We start from the raw sequence: 19,818 nt of genomic DNA, 5'->3' as shown, positions 1-19,818 counted from the left end.
CCCTAAACATCACCATCTCTATTTTGTGCACAGGGATGTACCAGGAGGTGAAGGAACCTCCCATGAGAATGTGGAGCCAAGGAGAGACCCAGGTGCCACAGCTAATGAGGATCTGTGCTTTAAACAGCTGCCTTACACTGAAAGGATCACCCAGCAGCCCCTTCAGAGAGTGAGGAGCAATCACAGAGCCCAATGCACACCCCTGTGGCTCTCACATCCCTTAGTCCCAGGTTAAATGCCAGAGGGGATAATCAAGGATGGCTTCAGTGCACCTTTTTTTCCATTAAAAATGTGCTAGGCAATGGCTTGGCCACTTGGTGTGAGTACTCCAGCTGGGGGAATAAGAAGTCTCCAAAGCTTCAGTCTGCTCCTCACTGCTCCCATGGTGAGATCTGCCCAGGAGAGTCTCCTGTGCCAATGAAAACACAACAGCTGGGGACAGAGGAGCACCAAGCCCAGTGCCACCACAGCAACACGTGCTGCCTGCAGCCAGAGCACCACCTGCTCCTTCCAGGTGTGCTTTCCTGGCCCTGAGCAGCAGCCTGCCACATCTCCTGGCAGAGTCCTGGGCCCAGCACCCAGGCCAGGATAGGTAGCCACCAGCTTCCATAATTTCCAAGTCTTTGTCCTGAAAAGAACAGCTTTTGGTGTGATTGCACTAATCTCTAAGTCTATTTGGAACCTATGACATTCTCCTGAGTTTGCCCCCATCCTTTTTTCTAGCTTCTTTCCAGTGCCAGGACCATCAAGAAAAGACATTCCAAAGCACACAAGTCTTGCTGAACACCTCATTTTCCGGGGGGGTGTAGAGGTCAGGCTGCTCTATCAGCTGGGAATTTTGGGAAAGCTGCAGGCTATGCTGCTTTCTGTGGCACAAAACATTGTGGTGAAATCACTGCTAAACAATGCTGTTTTCAAGGAACAGAACAGTGATGATTCCACCTGACAGCCTTTCCAGTGCTTTTATAAGAAGGGCAAACCGAGCCAAGGAGCATCCAAGAAGTCATGTCATGCACCATCACGAATCTCCAGGAATAAAGCAGCACCAAAGGTCTGGCTTCAGGTAAAATGTGTATTTCTGCCATGCTGCTACTCCTTACAAATTATTTTTTCTAAGTGTCCCACATATGCCCTTTTCTCCAGCGACAGGATATCCTTCATTTGTCTGCAGCAAGAGCAGATGAGCACTTCTTCGTGCTGTTTCCAAGTCGGCTGATGGGAGGGTCAGCAGGGCCAAAGCAGCTGCAACAAGGAGAGGAAAGATAACCATGGCAACCCAAGTTATCTGCATCCTCCATGTATTTCCTTCTCCCCACCCTACAGCATATCTTTCCCACCCAAACCTCAAGCCAATAGAGCCAGTGACCAGCTGGCAGGATGGGGACTGCAGCAGTGTCTCCTGCACCCAGAGGGTCTCGCTGTGTTTCGGGGCTCACCACTGCAGGCTGAAGTCATCAAAAAGAGACTGAAATCCTAGAGAGGGACAACTTGCAAAAAGCAGAGCTCTCCACTACTGTAGATGGGGCACTGGATATGCTGCCTTTGCTCCAGAGTTGCAGATCCATTGATGCTGCTCCTGGTTTTGGCTCTGGGCTGTAACCCATCCTCAGCAGCAACAGCTTCTCCGTCTGTGCCCCACGTCAAACCCAGCTACAGTTTTGGCCGGACTTTCCTGGGACTCGATAAATGCAACGCCTGCATTGGGACATCCATATGCAAGAAGTTCTTTAAAGAGGAAATAAGGTCAGAAACTCAGCAGAGTAATTTTTAAAGCGTTCTGTATAGTAATTTGAAAGTTACCTGTTAGAATTTCCAAGTACTTTCATGAACAACAATGCAAAAAGCAACTTAGCACCAGCTGCATTACAGCACTTAGTGCTTTAATTATTGCCTGTAAGCTGATGCTTTGTCTCTTTTCTTTTAAAGCCATGCAAACATGATCAGACTTCAGCCCTGAACTATAACTTGAAAGCAGGAGTAAAAGGCAGAAATTTCTGCCTAGAGAGTGGCTCTGAAAAAATTCAAGGCAGCAGTGTGGAAAGGGAAGAGGAAAGGAAGAAATCAGTTTGTTTAGATTTACTGGAAATATTATATTATGAGCAACTGACTAAAGGCAAAAGGGGGTTTAGTTTTGTACGCTCCCAACAGAGTATGTTAACTACAAACATATAAACATGCTGTATAATTTTGTACCAGGTGCAACAACGTGAATGTGCAGAATTTCACGTGCGTTTTAACTGAGATCAAAAGGGATCTAAACCTGCCTGAGGCACGGGGACTTCTGCACATGAGGTTCCCCACATGCTTGAGAATAGCACGTGGCTAAATTACTGGTACATTTTGGGGAGATTTGTGTGAGAACTTGAAGGCAGAAATTGCATCTGCCTCGGTGATGATGAGACACACACTGTGCAAGTGGTCATCAGAACAATCCAATCATTTTTAGGCTCAAAAGCAGAGCATATCTGATGACAGCAGGGAAAATGTAGCCACTTGTATTTGAGGAGAAAGTTAAAGGCAGTGCTTGGCAGAGGAAGGGTTTATTGGGTCTGATATGATTTATAGAGCCATATGCACTTTCTTTTATAGATATAAAAGCCTGGGGGAGAAGAAATGATTATAGTAAAATTGTATTTTTAATGCTATAATGTAAGTAGCATAGTATTAGACAAATCACCATTTTTATCTTAAACTATCCTATAAAATGTAGCATAGTAAAACCATAATGGTTTGTCTGGGATGGACTTGTAATTCCAGACATCCATCCTTCCCCTGCTGCTGGAAAAAGGCTTTGCTGAGCCAGAGCACTCCTTGCTCTTGCACATCAGGGGTTCCAGTCCTTGTCACTTTGCCCTTTGGCTTTCCCCATCCACAGTGCCAGAGCGAGCAGCAGGGGAGGTGCACAGGGCTCAGTGCTGGGTCTCTCCCAGCCCAGCCTGATCCTGTCCCAAAATGCAGCGTGGATTTGCAGTCAGCCCAGCATGCTGTGGGTCTGCAGGGATGCATTCAGGGTAGGGTCTGCTCTGCATTTTATTCCCTGCAGCAGGATGGCAGCTGGCTCCTGCCCCAACCTGCTGCCCCCTTTTATTGCTCACCTGTGCAGGGTTTTTAGGGACATGCTGCCAGGTACAAAGCTGCTCCCTTTTGGTTACTCCCACTTGGCCACTGGGGAGGCTGGGGCCGTGCAGGTTCCCTCAGACCTGCCAAAAACAGCAGAACTGCCTCTGGCTGTGGGGTTCCAGCTGCACAGTGCTCTGGCTGTGGGACAGAGCTGCTACGTGAGCCAAGGCAGGAGAGCCCTGCTGGCTTTGCTCCAGGGGACAGCAGGAGCAGGGTGCACCCCTGGGGTCCACAAACATGTGGGAGCACAGCACTCCTGCCTCAGGGGAGACAGGGGGGCTCCCTAAACCAGACACTTCTTTTTCTCTCCCACCAGCCTGCAGCTGGCTTCCCACAAATAAGTGATAACGTGAAGTTCTGCTGTGAGCTCTTCAGGAAGGGGAACTTTAAAATGTTCTCCTGAGCAGGCTTTCCTTTGCATGGCTAAAACTTTTTCTCCCACTTGATTTCTTGAAAAACTGGGATTTTTTTTTTTTATTTTTTTTTTTTTTTTTTGGCAAGTGAGAGCTCAAACTAGGGAAATTTCAGCGGTGCTTGTGCTCTTTGATCCACCCTCATGTACCTTTTCACATGTTCGAAAAGGTGGATGGCGCTTGGGCTTCTCTGTGTTAATTCACATTAGAACATGCTTCATTAATTCCCCATCGTTCCTGGGAGCCCTGACATGCATTCACAGTGAGAAGATGTGGGTTTTGTTCCCAGAACGGCTGGTGACTCATCTTGTGCTCTAGTGTTCTACACTTCCCTTATCTTTGCCCAGCTTTATCCATCTGTAAATGAGAATACCAAGCCTGTCTGCCAACTGTACTGAGAGCAGAGTGCAGTGAAAGTTTTTGTAAAATATTAGATTTTCAAAACGCCGCAGAACTGAGCCGACCAAAACTATTCAAAGACTTGTGCCAATGCTGGTCCTGAGCTTTGTCCAAAAATAATGGGAAAGAAGACTGAAAAAGCTGGAATGCTTCAATTAGATGGGGGTTTACAGGCTATTTCTTTTTGTTTTGTTTTGTTTTAAGACTTAGCTTACTTAATTTCTTTTTCAAAAAATGTGAAATTTCAAATGCAAGCAAAATTATTTTGGCTGAAACAAAATACTAAATTTCATTCAGGAAAAAGGAAAAAAAAAAAAAGAAAAACAAGTTTGGATTTCTTCAGCATTTAGTTCTGGGTTGATCTAAAATCTGTGATCTGTGACTCACATATTCACACAGATCTTACTGAAGGTCTTAGAGCATTTGCAGGCCCTTGGCTAAAAAGTTCTGTACAGAGGGAGTTGTTACAGCACAACTTGATGATGAATCTTGAAAGTATCCAGCAAATGTGCCAGGCCAGCACTGTGCTGCCCAGAAATGATGCCAAATACAGACTTGCTGCAGCCCATGCTGGGTTCCCAGGCCGGGGTGGCTCTTCCCCCAGAGCTCTGCAGAGGGAATCACTCCATCCACCCTCAGATCAATGCTCAGCCCTGGGTTTCACACATCCACGTGCTGCTTGCACGCAGGAGGCAGCACTTTCTGCTCTCTGCCTGATCTGAACACACAAGCCTGAGTCAAGTCACAAGGCATATTTGTGCTTAACTTAAAAAAAAAACTAAAAAAGAAAGAGAAGCCCAGCCCAGAGCCATCTCTTCCCAGTACGTGCCTGGCACGCTGTGCCCTGTTTGGAGATGAGGCACTGGGAGGGGTCCTGCTGCACAACAATCACAGTGAGGCACAGCAATTATTCTTTTTTCTTTAATCCTAACTCAAAACCAGACCAAAAAAAAAACGAAAAAGAAACTCAAAACAAAAAAAAGCCCACCAAAACAAAAAACTCAAACCCAGTGTTTATTATCGTGTCAGGTGCCTTAATTGTAGGGAATCTTCCATTTCATGTCGGGCAAAATGCCCAAAGAACTGAAATGCTGGAATCCACCAACCTGTTCACACAAGGCTCCCCCACTTCTGGTCAGCCTCCATGGTAAATTTTTGGAGGGAGGCACTTGGCAGGAGTTGAAAGGCAAAGCAGGGGAAGCACCAGGGTTCCAGCCATCCTGGGCACCTGTGCCTGCCCCAGAGCTCAGCTGCACAGGGTCTGTGGTGGGGAAAGGGAGTGGGGAGCTGCCTTCAGGAGGGATTGTCTGATCAGTCTCTGATTGCAGATGGTGGCTCATGTCACTGAGTCAGTTATTTGCCTGAAATCATAGAAAATTAATCCTCCCCAAATTTCTCTGTGCCAATTTCCCAAATGGAATTTGAAAGGAAAGACGAGCTTCAGCTTTCAGGCTTGTTAATGTCTGTTGAGCTGTCTGAAACTCCAGCTAGGCTACTCCTGCAGGGAACCTCTTTCCTCTCCTGTTTCACTTCTGAGCTACCGGCTTTAATTTATGGTGAGATTAAATTAGGACGTGCACTTGGACAAGGAGCTCAGGACAGGAGGGTTCAGAGGCAGTGAGGGCAGGACATTGGCCAAACCAAAGGTCAGAGTTGGGCCATTTTCCGAGAGCAGGTTACAGAACCCTCCCAGAACAGGCACGGCGCTCCTCAGCTCTGGCGTGTGGGCAGGGCTGAGGGGGCTGCTGAAACAACAAAAAAACCCCTAATTACCCAGCCCATATGCTCCCCTCCTGTGCCTGTGTAGGGGGAGAAAATTAGTGCAAGATCTCCATGGCTACAGAGGTGCTGCATGGCCAGGGCACACACACCCTGTCCCCCATCACACCCCAAACTCTACTGCTCTTGGGCAGGTCATTCAACCTGGCTGCAGAAATACAGTCAGGGAAGTTGGGGGAGACAGATAGACCCCTGCACTGACAAAAGCCACCACCTCAAAACAAGAGGTCATTTTGATATTCTCAAATACTTTTGTTGTCAGGAGGTTTTAATATCAGGATGGTCCTTCAAAGTGCCAATTACAGTAATTTCACGATTATAAGCCACACCATTTTGACTAAAATTTTCGTCCAAACCCAAAGTGCGGCTTATAATCAGGTGCAGCTTATACATGGACAAAGAATGAAAAGTTGCTGTTTTAGTTTGGAGGACAGGTGTCTGCTGAGAAAGGCAGGAGCTTCTCTTTGAAATGGAGAATGTAAATCCCCTCCCTCCAAATTTTTATAATTTTGAAATCAAGGGGCTCTCAGGTAAAGATATGGGAATTAGGAATAACAGTTCTTTACTAGGGAAATTAAAATAGAAATACAGCACTACAAAGAACAAACCCCAAACCCTGACACAGTCAGAGTACAACCTGACACCCGTCAGGCAGGGTGTTGGCAGCAGTCCCATTCCATGGTGGCTGCATCCTCCTGCAGTGACAGATGTGGCTCAGTTGGAGCAGTGCTCCTGTACAAGGTGCAGTTTCCCTCCGGAGCTCCAGTGGTGATGTGGAGAAATCCGGTTTTCCTCTGGATCCAGTGGAGAAAGGGGCTCCCTTAGTGTCCCCAAACCTCTGTTTTTATCTTGGCAAGAAATGTTGTGCTCTTCCCCCTGGCTGGAGCAACTCCCAATGGGATGCAGTAATTTTATCAGTCCCACAGTGGGACTCAATGGCCATGAGCAGAAGATGACTGGCTGGAGGAAGGATGGGTTGTGAAAAGATAAAGAACAATGCCCTGCCTGGTTTCAATGGATGGCCCATTAGCAGAATATCTCCCAGGGAGATGAGGATCACTGCCCCCACCCTCAACAGATGGTGATAGAATAGATACCTTTTATCACACCCTGTATTATAATGTGCGGCTTATAATCAGGTGCAGCTTATAATCGTGAAATTACTGTACTCCTTTTTCGGGACTCTTTTTCTAGAAATAGGAAAATTTAAAACCACCAGAAATTCTTCATGAACCAAAGCCCTGTAACCCTCTCCCTTTCCTCCTTTCCTCTACCCAAAAGTGCCCGTTTGGGTGTTTTACCCTTCGCTCCATGGCAGCATTCATGGCAAGGGATGGTATTAGTGGGAAGTAAAGACAGACTTTTTTACCAAAGCACATTTCCTTAGCTGATGGATTCAGCCTGCTCACCTCACCCTGGTAGCTGGGGCTGTCCAGCCAGGGTCACTGGGCCTTTGCCAGGCTGTGGCAGGTGGCCCCAGGGACCAGCCTGGAGGAGCTCAGCGTGGCGGGCGCTGTGTCCGTGCGGCTTTTAACCCGCTCTCCGTGGGGCTCTCGTTTTGGTTTGGCAGGTTTGACACCTGGCTTTCTTCTCATTTAAAGCTGCCCCCCAACTCCCTGCTCAGCTACTCGGGCAACTACACGGACGATGCCAAGAGCTGGCGGCTGGTGGACATCACCCGGCTGACCTCCAAGTACCAGCACGACCGCGCGGACAAGCGCATCTGCACCTCCCTGCTCAAGACCAGGAGCTGCAGCCTGGAGCGCGCCCTGCGCCGCACCCAGCGCTTCCAGAAGTGGCTGCGGGCCAAGCGCCTCACGCCTGACCTGGTGCAGGTCTGTGTCCTGTGGCTCCAGCCCCACCACAGCTGGGGGAGCACGGGGGACAGCGAGCCCCGCGCGGTTTAGGGGTGGGGAAGGGGTCTCGTGGGGATGTGGTGCAGCTTGCTGGCTGGAGGGTGAGATGGGGTGGTGGCTGGCACTCATCCTGCCTGGTGGGTGGAGATGGGGAAACCTGGTGTGCCAGGCCCATGTGCCAAAGGGGAGAGGCAAAATGATGTCCTGATGGGAAGAAAAGTGCCATGGTGGAAGGCTGAGCCCTCCCAGGCACCGCCTGTCCAGGGCTGGGATGGGCTTGGCCCCAGCGAGGAGAGCACCAGCTCCTGGATCTTGGTGCAGGTTGAAACTGAAGTCCTGTGGAAAGCCACAGCACCAGGTGGCTGCAGGCACGGGGATAACAACAGGCTGTGCACACAAATGTGGTAACAGTTCCAGTGGGGAGATTGCTGCCTTTATTTTTACTAATTTTCTACCATGTGTCAGCATTGTGGGGTTTTGGAGCTTTTTGATCATAAAGCCGTACCCAAAAGGGCAGCCGGTGCCTTGAAAGTGATTTTGCTTTGGGCCAGGGACCAAGTCAGTGTGGGTCTCTCTTGCTTGTGGCTGGCAGGACAAGGGGTATGGGCAGTCAGAGCCAAAGCCTCGATTACTCATTCTCCTGCCATGCACAGCAAATGACCTCAGGCACAAAGAAGCACACTGCCCTTTCTCCCACAGTCCTGGCGCGTCACAGGTGAAGCCAGGACAGGAGCACAGTGAGTGTGGGTCACCACCACAGGTAGATGGGCAGCTACAGCACAGGGCATCCCCCTCAGCCCAGCCAAAGAACAGCAAAACATTGCAATAACCACTGGAAAGGGGCAGGGGCCAGCGTGGGGGTTGGAGATATACTGAACAAGAGAGACAAAGAAGGATTATTCCAGTACTTCTTCCCATTCCAAGAGAGAAGTGACTGTGGAAAAGTGACTTCATTTATATTTCTATAGGCAGCTGCTTGCTGCATCCACTCAGCTTTGGTGAGTGCTACAGCTATGCTGCTTTAATTTTTCCTCTCCTGTTACCCTGAGGAGCAGCACACCTGAGGAGAGAGGGAGGGATGCACTGGGGTTATGTCTGGACTGCACCAAAACGGACTCATCCAAACCACTGACAGCACAGCAGGTCACCCTGAAGGCAGTGCCCTTCCAGGTGGCGCATGCCTGCCAGGGAGAAGATTTTTGGAGCAAAGCTTACTGTACTTTGTTTAGCAGCCTCAGGAAAGGCACTAGAGAGGGGACAGTGTAACACTTCCACTCAGAGCATCCCTCACCTGAGCCTGTGGGCAGGGACAATTCCCTGGGCTGGCAGGCAGCAGCTCCCAGGCACCTGCTGGCCACCACTGTCCCCAGGCAGCCCTGCAGGGGCTTGCAGGAGGGCAAGCTGGGCTGCCAGGTCCTCCAGCCTTGCTGGAATGTCCCAGGTGTTTGTGCCAAGCAGTGCTGAGGGAAAGGCAAGGAATTGAGAGCTTAAAGCTTCCATTTGCTGAGCTGGGTGAAAAAGTAACTGGAGAAATGTGGTTCTGTGGTATCTCAGACCTGCTGCAAAGCTAAATCATCAGCTGAGCCCAAATCCTTCTCCTTAAAAGGCCCTTCATGTGCTACAGTTTTCCCCAGGCTGTCCTGTCGGAGTCTGAAATGCCAGCTGGGCTGCACACAGGCACACACACATATATGGATGCACATGTGCACACACAGACACCCTGGCTGGGGCACCCTGCCCTTGCACCTATCCAGTTTCTCCCAAGAAATTCCCTGTGCAGCAGCAGGGGGAAGCTGAGCTGATATCAGCCCCAGGGCTCCTCTGAACTGAGCTCAGGGCCAGCCTGGGGGGACGTGCCCAGTGACAAACTCCCTGGGACATTTCATCAACCCCTGCAGCTTTTCAGTTGGAAAGGGCATGGGAGGCTGCAGGGAGGCCCAGACCTTTGCACATCAGCCTCAGGATTGCTCTGCTCATGTTTTCATGGTCCTTTAGCTCTATAAATCAATCAGGGAAACGAAAATTGGAATTTAAATCCCTTCTACCAGCATGTAGATTTGAATACGCACAGAAACATAGTGATACTGAGACTCTGGAACTTACTGTCTCACCACCAAATTTCAACAGCAATCACCAGTCACTTTTTAAGACCTGGCACGTGCTCTGCAAAATGGCTTCTGGTCCCACAGTGGTCTTAACTGAAAAGCAGCCAGTGGAGCAACCTTTCAGTCATACTGTGTGTGAGTCTGTGTGGGAGACCCCATCCCAGCCCTGGTAATCTGGGCCACCACAGGTTAAGTGTGAGCTCCCTAGTGCACCCAGCCCCACAGAGATGGGGATCCCCTTCCTCCCTGGCCATCCCAGCTGTCCTTTATCCTCTGCCAGCCCCCAGCCCAGCCCTGCTGCCCCTCTGCAGGGATTGCTGTGCAGACAGGTGCTGGTACCCACCACGAGCCACTGCAGAGGGGTTTTGGGGTACCATGTGTCTCTGCAAATACTTACCTAAAGAACTGCTCTTATGGCTCTGTTTTCCCATTCTTCTCTTTTCAGAGGTGTTGACAGAACACCTCTCTCAGTGCCTGATGCCCACCCTGTTTCACAGAGCTGCAGTCACACAGCACTGCTCATTCTCCCTTCCCTGCAGTTTATCCTGTATAGCAGCACTGGGGAAAGCTAATGGGCACAGGTAATTTTGTCTGATAGACAGAGCACAACGTGCTTGAATCAGAATGACAGACCATGAAGTCATGTTTTTTCACTTTACACTGCCTGCCCTGCCTGACCCAGCCATCAGCTGAGCTCCTGCCACAGCGATTATTTCACCAGCCACAATGAAAATCTTTATTGGATGCAGAAAAGTCTTGTTTTAAAATCCAGCCTGCCTCAGAGATGAGCAGGATTTAGCTGGGGCTCAGCCTGCACAGCAGTCCCAGACACCCACTGCTTTGCACAGCAGCCCCAGACACGCACTGCTTTGCCCAGGAGCCCATCACCTCCAACCACTCTGGTGCTTTCCTGCTGGAGGGGCAGCACAGCAGGTTGGTTTGCACAGATCACCCACAGGGAAAATGTACAGCCCAGCCTACAAAGCACAGCCTGCAAAAGGCTGAAGGCAGACAGAGGAAAGCAGTACCAAGGTGAAAATCCAGTATTTACAGACCCTTTCTCTAGGACAGACTGTTTGAGACTACTGACCAGAAACTACTGACCAGCAACTGCTGACCAGAAATGCTGACCAGCAACTAATGACCAGAAATACTGACCAGTAACTGCTGACCAGCAATTGCTGACCAGCAGCTTGTCCTGCCCACAGCAGATGCACTGGCACCCTGGTTGTGTGACTCTGAGTCCAGTCCACATCTCCTCCTGCTGCACAGGAGCAGCAGCTCACTCACTTGTCCATTTGTCCACCTAGGGAAGGATGGGCACTATGGGGCTCCCAGAGCCACCTCCTAGACCTGCCTCCTCTTTGACCTCATCATCAGATGATGTTCTTTATTTATTGCTGGTATTTACAAAAAATACACACAGGCTATTTGGTTTTGATTGTTAATGCATGAGTTTATCAGAGAGAGAGCATATCCTGTGCTTATACTCACATACAATGTTTATTTACATTTTTAAAGAATGTTTACTGACTTTAGCAAATAGTATTTCCAAGAAAGCTGCTCTCAGGTTAAGCAAATAAATTCCATAATCCTGCTGGCAGTGAGGATAAGTTTCTCAGGGCATTCTTACCTTCTTTCTTTTGGGAGTTAAGGAAACCCAAACCCTTGGATTCACATCACCAGGAGCTGTAGGTGCTTTCACACCTACATCTTAGTGTTTCCTCCTGGAACCCATCCTAAAGCTGGACCCAGGCAGTGGCTCATGGGGCAGGAGGCAGCTGTGCTCCTGGTCTGGGCCATCCCTCCTTGGGCTGACTGAAAAGAAAACAGAGCAAGAAGTTGTCTTCCACAAGTTGTCTTTACATCCAAGTGAATCCTGGGTATGTCTGCACTCCAAATGCATTTGCATGAATTGATGGGGTTTAAAGTGCACCCTGTACTGTGTAATAGGGGTTAAAAACTCACAGCTGAGTGCAGGTAGGTTTTGCAGGAACTGCTCACTATCAGATATAGAAATGTGGGTATTTAATCAAAGTAAATAAGAAGCTTTCCATATCAATCACAAAAAATACATCAGGCTGTCTGTAAGGTCTTATTCTCTGGGGTGATAAGTCACTGCAAAGGACTTAAGATATTCTCAGATAAATCTGTATCTCCAGTGTTTCGAGCATGTGCTCTTCACATTTTTCTTCCATTGACAGTTTTTGTCTGACAGTTTTACAACTCCAGCTCCTTTCCTGCTGTAGAGATGTTTCCATCAGTCTGCAGGAAGGTGAGACCCCTCTCCACTGAAACAATCAAGCAGGTGCTGAGCTTTGTGCTGTTGACTGTCTCTGCTGAAATCAGAAGGCCCCATTGCCCAGTTTTGGAGGGTCAGGGCTTCATTAAACTGTAGGAAGCTGCACCAATGTTTGATGCCAAGGTGTCAGCACCCAGCCCTGCTCCCACACCTGCACTGATGTGTCTGAAGCAGCTCCTCAGGAAACCAGCAGCCATGAGCACATGGGCAGCACATGCCCACGTTTTGGTTAAGAGGATGAGCTCTGGCCTCAGAAAAGCCCTAATTACACCATCCATGCCTTCTCTGCTGCTGTGATTTATGCTCCCACTGTGTGCTCTTCAGGGTCTCAGCTTTTGCATTGCAGAGTCCTGGAAGCAGCAAGGCTTTCTATGGTGCAAATATTTGCATGCACACAGAGCTGCAAGAGACTTTCTCCACCATTTACCTCTTACTTAACACAGCTCTGTTCTGCTCATTTTTTATCACTTCTCCTCCAAAGGGAAAGTGACAGAGTCAGCCACAACTTTCCTGCAAGTGCTGCAGGACAGAAATCCATAACCATCCCTCCCCCTGCACCCTTCTGTGGTTTTAGACAATTAATTGGGAAAATATTTTCCTGATAAGGCTACATCAGAGAAGTGTATGAAGACTTGCAACAGGAACTGAGTAGGATTGTTTTTGACAAATGTTTTATTCTTTTTTTAAAAAAAAATATTTTTTTGGATTTTGTGAAACAAAATCAGTTGTGGTTGAGTTTCTTAGGTAGTTTTGACCAGCTATTGGCATTTTGGACTTGTTTTTTGCAACGGATGGCCAAGCAAGGGGTGGTTGAAATCTCACTGAAGCCAACAGGGATGCAGAGGAAGAGACTTCAGGCATCTAGTTCCCCCTTTCCTCCTCCAGCTGGGGAAGTGTCCTACTCATCCCTTCCATGTTTATTTCTTTGTCACGGCTGGGTGACTCAGTGTTTGGTGCCAAATGAACAGCTCGCACAGGAGGGGCTGAGAAGGACCTGCCTCAGAGCTACCAAATGACCTGGGGAGAGGCTGCATCACATCTTTGCTCTCAGCATGAGGGATGGCAGGGAGGGACATGAGCTCCACCTCCCTTTCCTCTGAAGCACATCTCCCGGACATCAAATTATAATCAAAACCCAAAAGAGTAAATTTGGCTAGTGGGATCATTTTTAATAAAGAGGTTTAAAAAAACCTGATTCCCTTCCGCAGCAGAGGCATGGCAGGGCAGTGCTTCTGTGCCACTGTGGGCAACCCTCCATATGTAAACTCTTCTTGGCTATTAAGGAAGACTAACTGAAAAATTTAAAAAGGCCATTTTTGACTATGAAGGTATAATTTTCTATGCCATTTATTCCAGCCATAGATTGCTCATGCAATTTTACAAGCCAAACCTCCAAATCTGAAGAGTGAAACACAGTGATAATTGACTCCATTAGCCCAACGGTTCTCTATTTGTTGCTGGTATTTACAAAAAGTACACACAGGCTATTTGGTTTTGATAGTTAATGCATGAGTTTATCAGAGAGAGAACATATCCTGTGCTTATACTCACACACAATGTTTATTTACATTTTTAAAGCATGTTTACTGACCTCAGCAAACAGTATTTCCAAGAAAGCTGCTCTCAGGTTAAGCAAATAACGAAGTGATCTGAAGATTATTTAACGAGGGAAGTGACTCACTGCTGTAACAACTGGAGGGCCTCCACCAGGAATGCCAGGGCTGGAAACCCAGGCAGGGGGAAGAGTCCCATGGTGTGGAGAGATGTGGAATATGAGGTTGGCAGTGCCCAAGAATGGGGGCTGTAACCTCCAACCCTTCCCAGCCCAGGTATTTGAGCTGGAGGCTTCACTGAACTTTTATGCAGAAAGAAAATCTGACCTGATTGTTTGGGAACTAAAAAACTTCAATACTAGAAAACAACAAACAGCAAGGTGCACTGTTTGTACTGAATGAACCAGGAAAGATGGTACAGGGAGACTAATTCCACGCACGAGGGCAAATGGACAAAAGGCAGATGTTAGGGCATGGCAGGGTATTTATGAACTTGGAGGAGGGGAGGAATTAGGGCAGAGTTTAGGGATAATAAAGAAGGGCGATTAGGAATACTAAAATTATTGCCGCAAAAGGGAACCAATGATAAAAAGGGAAGCAGAGAACTTTCTGGCAGTAATTGACATATGGAACTAGAGGACTCTGGGGGTGATTTTTTACTCACCACTATGGTTTTCCCACAGCCTTAAGTCATGGTCATCTGCACCTATATCAAACCTAATCCCAACATGGGGCATTCTTGAAACCTGAGTTGGGAAGTGGCATTTTTGGATGGCACAGGTTTTCCTAGGAAGGGTGAGCGCCCCATGTGCCTGTACCCCCCGGAGCAGAAAGCAGAGCGCAGTGGGCAGAGCACAGAGCTGTGTGCACACCCCCAGCACCCTGGGGGCTGCAATGAGCCATCCCTGCCCTGCTCTCCCCTCTCCCAGGGCCTGCCCAGCCCCATGCTGCGCTGCCCATCCCAGCGGCTCCTGGACAGGATCGTGCGGCGCTACGCGGAGGTGCCGGACGCGGGCAGCATCCACATGGATCACCTCACAGACCGGGACAAGCTGCGCCTGCTCTACACCCTGGCAGTGAACTCACACCCCATCCTCTTACAGGTGTGTGCCACCCTGCCCCAGCTGGAAACACCACCCCAGAACAGCTCACAGGCAAACCCTTGTGTGAGATGAGTGCCAGGCTCAGGTGCAGAGCTGTCCCAGCCCTGCTCCGGCAGCTCCCTGGCCTTGGAAAAGCGTGTTTCTTCTATGGGACTGGGTGGGCAGAGCCAGGCAGACTCATCAGTCTGTGAGGCTGGGGAGGAATAGTGACCCCCAGGTGTTTTATTGCACTAGGGCACTGTGAAATCCAGGGGTTTACACATCCCCAATAGTTCAAAGTGTTAGGTTTGCATTGCTAATGCATTACATGAAATCACAGCCTGTTTCTGGAAGAGAAAGAGCATGATTTCCACATGTCAGTGCTGGGTTTTCCATTTGCCTGCCACTGGTAACTGGCTCTGGCTTTCAAAACTCTGGGTTTGAAGGGAGGCCTCACACCCTTCCCTGTACCCCTTTTGACCTGCCTGGCATGCAGCTCCTCTCTTTCCTTAAGTCTCCAAGGGAGAATCCTCACCTTTCCCCATCCCACCTCCAGTCCTCACTGCTGGTTCTTGCAACCTTTCGTGATCCCACAAAGAAAAGATGTCAGTGGCAGCATCATCCATCTCTGGACCAGGCAGGGCTGCACTCAGCAGCTCACAGGGCTCTGTGGTCCCAAGGATGGGGAATGGCTCGTGCTCTGGGAGGCTCCTGGGGGTCATTCAGCCTCCCCAGTTATGGGTTACTGGGACATGAAGCTGTGACCCTCACCACTCTGAAGACACGGGAATACAGCTTGAAGAGATGAGAAAAATATGCCCAAAGAGAAAAAGCTAGATCTTACATGGTTGCCCAGAATCCTTCACAGCAGAAGGGAGAAGTAACCTTAAACATGAAACTAGGCGAGTTCATAATGGCTTGGCAGGGTCTGAGGTGCTGGGGACACAGATGAGTTTTAATGCAAATGAAAGCTTTGTGCTGGCAGGGCTCAGCAGCCACGCAGTTGGGTTTCCACCTGGGATAACTGTGCTGCTGGCACGAGCTGCAGGGATGCAGGGAGCCCAGCCCAGGTGTCTCCGCTGGAGCAAACACCCACCACTTCTGCTCCTGAGACTACAAAGTCTCTTACAAATGAGCCTGGCAGCTCTCACCAATTAGCAAAAACTGCTTTAGCCCTACCTCAACTCCAAGCTGTGACTTCATCTGTTCAGTGCTCATGAGGGACCCATCAAAGACACCTAAAATTAGCTGTTCTGTGGCTAAAATTTTCATGAATCTGAAAACTATTATTATCTTGGACTTTCCAGTTAGTCTTTCTTACAGAATAAATCTCGAATTACCAGATTGTTCCTACGTTACAGAAAAGGACCATATTTAAAAAAAAAAAAAAGGAAAGAAAAAAGAAAGAATCCTAACTCTTCCAGAATGGGGTAGTAAGTACCTTTCCCAGCTGCTGGGGGTGGATGGGGTGAGGAAGGGTTGCAGGATGAAACCCTTTTGGTTTCTAAACCCTTCGGTTTGGAATCCAAAACACAACGCGGCTGCTTGGAGCCAGCAAGGGCACTCTGAGAGGAAGGTAGAGGGTAATCCCCCCATCCCTGCTCTTCCCCACAGATCTTCCCTGACGTGGAGGGCTGGCCCTTCCCACGGTACCTGGGCTCCTGTGGGCGCCTGGTGGTCAGCGCCAGCACCCGGCCCCTGCGCGACTTCTTCGGCGCGGCCGCCGAGGTGGCCGCAGACCTGGCCCTGCAGCTCCTGGCCGTGCTGCGCTCCATGGCCACCAACGACCTCAACTACTTCTTCTACTTCACCCGCGTGGACGCTGGCACCTTCGGCGTGTTCAGCAACGGGCATCTGTTCATCCGGGATGCCAGCACGCTGGGCATCATCGACAAGGAGGAAGGTACTCAGCGGGCTCCTGGCCGCGCATCTGTCACGGAGGGCTCGGGAGGCAGGGCAGGCAAATCTTCCCCTTCTACCCTTGGCTCTACTGCTGCCTTCTTTGGGTTTTGTTAATTTTAATTTTGTTTGTGCAGTCCGTGGTTTGGTGACCACGCTGGAGCTGGCAGCAGCTCTCAGCACGCATGGTCTGCTGAATGCTCTCATTTGAATTCTTCCTTTTAAAACTTTTGCCATGCAAATGTCGAAATTTGCAAGCAGAAATTTTGTAATTTCGTTTGTTCTAAGCAGTGGGTCATGCTGGACCCTTTTTACCTGCATGCATCACATTGACCAATAATGGTTAATATTATAATAACAAAAATAACAAAATCCCCTTTTTGTCACTTTCACATAAAATCAAGGGTTACTATTCAATTTTCACAGGTTACATAGCTCTACCCCTGCAAGTAGAGTTAGTCACTATTCTCCCAATAATTTAACAGTTTCATTTTGAATATTCACATTTTCAAAAGGTTTTTCCTCAGCTCACACATTTAGCTGAGTAGGTCTCAAATATTCAGAAGCAGCTGTCAGAAAATTTTCCACTGGATTTCCTTTTCTTACCCCAACAGCTATGACTGTTAACTTGACTCCAGCTAGATGAGCTGTTCTTGCAATGTAATGATTTTGGTTAACATGGAAAAAATTACTGGTCTGGCTATTTGTGGTAGTTTTTTGTAGGAACTCCACATTTTAGATTTGCACTCCAATTCTCTTTTTTTTTTTCCTGCGTCAGCTTGACTTGACAGACTCGTCTCCAGTTCCTCTGACAGGCAGTTCTGCAGAGCTCTGTCATTCAGAAAAATATACATATTTCAGGAGCCAGAAAATTGGCTCCTACACAGCTTCAGCACTGAGTAATTTGTAGTGAAAGGTGGTCAAAGCCTTTAGATAGCAACAAACCCCATGTTAACACAGAGGTACCGGTATCTGTGACTGTCCAGGAGCTCACTATTGTATTTCTAACAAGTGGCTTAATTGTCCCCAACAGGGAGCCAGCTGATGGATGGCCAGCAGGAGTACAAGGACATATTCAGCTGCCTGACTGTGGACTGCCAGTCTGAATTTGTGTCCTGTGACTCCATCAGCGAGAAGCACAGCCTGGTCATGGTGTGTCAAGACCTTCTGCCCAAGCTCCTGGCGCGGAAATTCGTGTCCCCCGTGCAGGAGAGGATCGATGCCTTCCTGCAGCGCTGCGCCCGCGGCCTCGGTGAGCACCAGGGCTCCAACGAGGCCATGGAGGAGCTGGCAGAGATCCTGAAACCTCTGCGCTCCTGCGACTCCCGCTTCGCCTACCGCTACCCTGACTGCAGATACAGTGACAAGTACTGACACAGCAGTGTCCCCAGCAAGGATGGGCAGCGCCAGCCCCTCCCAGCACGGGCAGCGAGAAGGAACCAGAGCAGCTGGAAAGAGCTGCCCCAAATCTGGGTGTTCTCAGTGTAGAGTGCTCATGGGATTTATTGTTCATCTCCCAGAGATGCATTTGTTACACGGGATGTAGACATGATGTATGGTTTGTGGATTATTAACATTGTTGTGACTGACAAGGGGCCACGGGATTAATAAATCTCATTCACATGTTTTGGCCTTGGAAGAGTTTCCCATGCCATTTGTTGAAAAGCAAGGCAGGATGCTCACAACCAGCTAGACAGAGGATCTTTATTGCCAAGAAACTCTCATGGAGATGATATATAAATAATATGGGATGGATGGATGGATGGATGGATGGATGGATGGATGGAAACATTCAAGACTTTCCCAGTGACTATTTTTAATGTGCTAAGAATCATAGACAAACTGAATGACCAGATCAGTGCTGTACCATCACCCATCACAGCTCACTTTTATAAAATATTTAAATTTTATAACTTTGATGCAACAGAACAGAAAGACACAGTCAACAGCATTAAAAAGCTGAAAGGTTCTGTGTCTCTTGAGACTTAATTTCTCTAATTCCCAAATATAATTGCTTCTAGCCTTTCCCAAGTCAATGGACAGTAATTGAAGATTAATACAAGGCTTTGGTTTAAGATGAGAAAAAAACCCAGTTTTGGGATGGGATTGTTCAGCAGATATTTTCACATTATTCTCTCTAAAGTGGAGGAACATTTGCACAAAACCATTCAGATGGGAAAATTACCTGAAGAGGAGAAGGAGCACAGGCAGAGGAGAGCCATTAATTTACACTGAGCCTGACAAACACTCAGTACTCCAGTGCAGGTGCTGGAGCAGCCCCAAGAGCTGGGGACATCTAAGTTCTGACCAGCAAGAGCTCCAGCCATCCTCATCCATTTGCCTTCCAGGGGAGGAATTGGCAAGCCAGTCCCCAAAGAAGTGAGTCAGGCACTTAAAATTTGGGGTGGTGAGCTCATTTCACAGCAGCTGTCAAACTAGGGCTAGATCCAGGTGTCTCATTTTGCACAAGATGGTTGCAGAAGTGGCAAAACACAACTTTCTCACCAAGCATCTGTCAGTCCCCCTCATGTGAGCTCCCTGTGAGGTGTCAGAAACCCACACCAACCCTTCCCTGATGTGTAGGGGTCAGACAGACCTCCCCTGGGTTTGGGGCTTTCTCCTGGGATCCGGGCACACAGGAGTCACTGAGCAAATTTGACTGAGCTGAGTGAGAAACGAGGCTTTCTGGATCTCATCCACAAGAATTTTCATCATGGAAAGGGTCTTCTTCTAGCTATGGTTCCAAAAAAAAAGTGTTAACAATATAAAGGCAGAAAAATATGTGAGTGGATTTGCACTGCCAGCGGTTCTGACTTGTATTTTACAGAGAAGGATTGCAAATCCAGATTTTGTGTTGGCTGTGAGGGGCTCTGTGCATGCAGAGCATCCAGCCTGGGGTTCCAGGCAGGTGTGGGTGAAACAGCTTGGGCATCCAAACCCACACAAATGTCTGATGTGGAGGAAATCTGACTCAGGACAATTATTTTGCCTTTCTTCCTGGCATGAAGTATCAAGTGCACCTATTACCTCTCAAGATGTAGAAACATTGAAAGTAATTTGTAGGTAAGTTTAGCTGCAGGCCCAGATGGTCAGACAGCAAAGAGGTTTAAATATACAGCCTCAGCTATGGCTGCAGCCTCCTTCCCTGGTTTCAGCCTATTTCTACATCGTGGCTTTCTTCCAGAAAGAAAAACATGTCCTTCACTGAGCTCCACAAGGCTGTCTAACAACCTGCTTCCATCAGTTTTCCTTGAATCTGTCTGCATCTCCAGTCTCTTGGGGTTTGCCTGATAGCTGGGTGTTAGCTCTG

General features: G+C 48.6%; 1 protein-coding gene across 1 annotated transcript; it reads left to right on the top strand.

The window, feature by feature from the left end:
• The first annotated feature begins 935 nt into the window (after positions 1-935).
• DIPK2B (divergent protein kinase domain 2B) lies at positions 936-18,147 on the top strand. The gene is made up of 5 exons (XM_033053094.1): positions 936-1,743; positions 7,282-7,546; positions 14,457-14,630; positions 16,224-16,512; positions 17,542-18,147. Exons 1-5 carry the CDS (start codon positions 1,520-1,522, stop codon positions 17,880-17,882), a joined length of 1,293 nt encoding a protein of 430 aa, XP_032908985.1. The 5' UTR covers positions 936-1,519; the 3' UTR covers positions 17,883-18,147.
• Positions 18,148-19,818: the final 1,671 nt, after the last annotated feature.

This window comes from Catharus ustulatus, chromosome 2 (genome assembly GCF_009819885.2).
Source record: "Catharus ustulatus isolate bCatUst1 chromosome 2, bCatUst1.pri.v2, whole genome shotgun sequence".
Lineage (NCBI taxonomy): Eukaryota > Metazoa > Chordata > Aves > Passeriformes > Turdidae > Catharus > Catharus ustulatus.
Note: the sequence above shows the minus strand (reverse complement) of the source record. Positions and strands in the feature narration are given on the sequence as shown.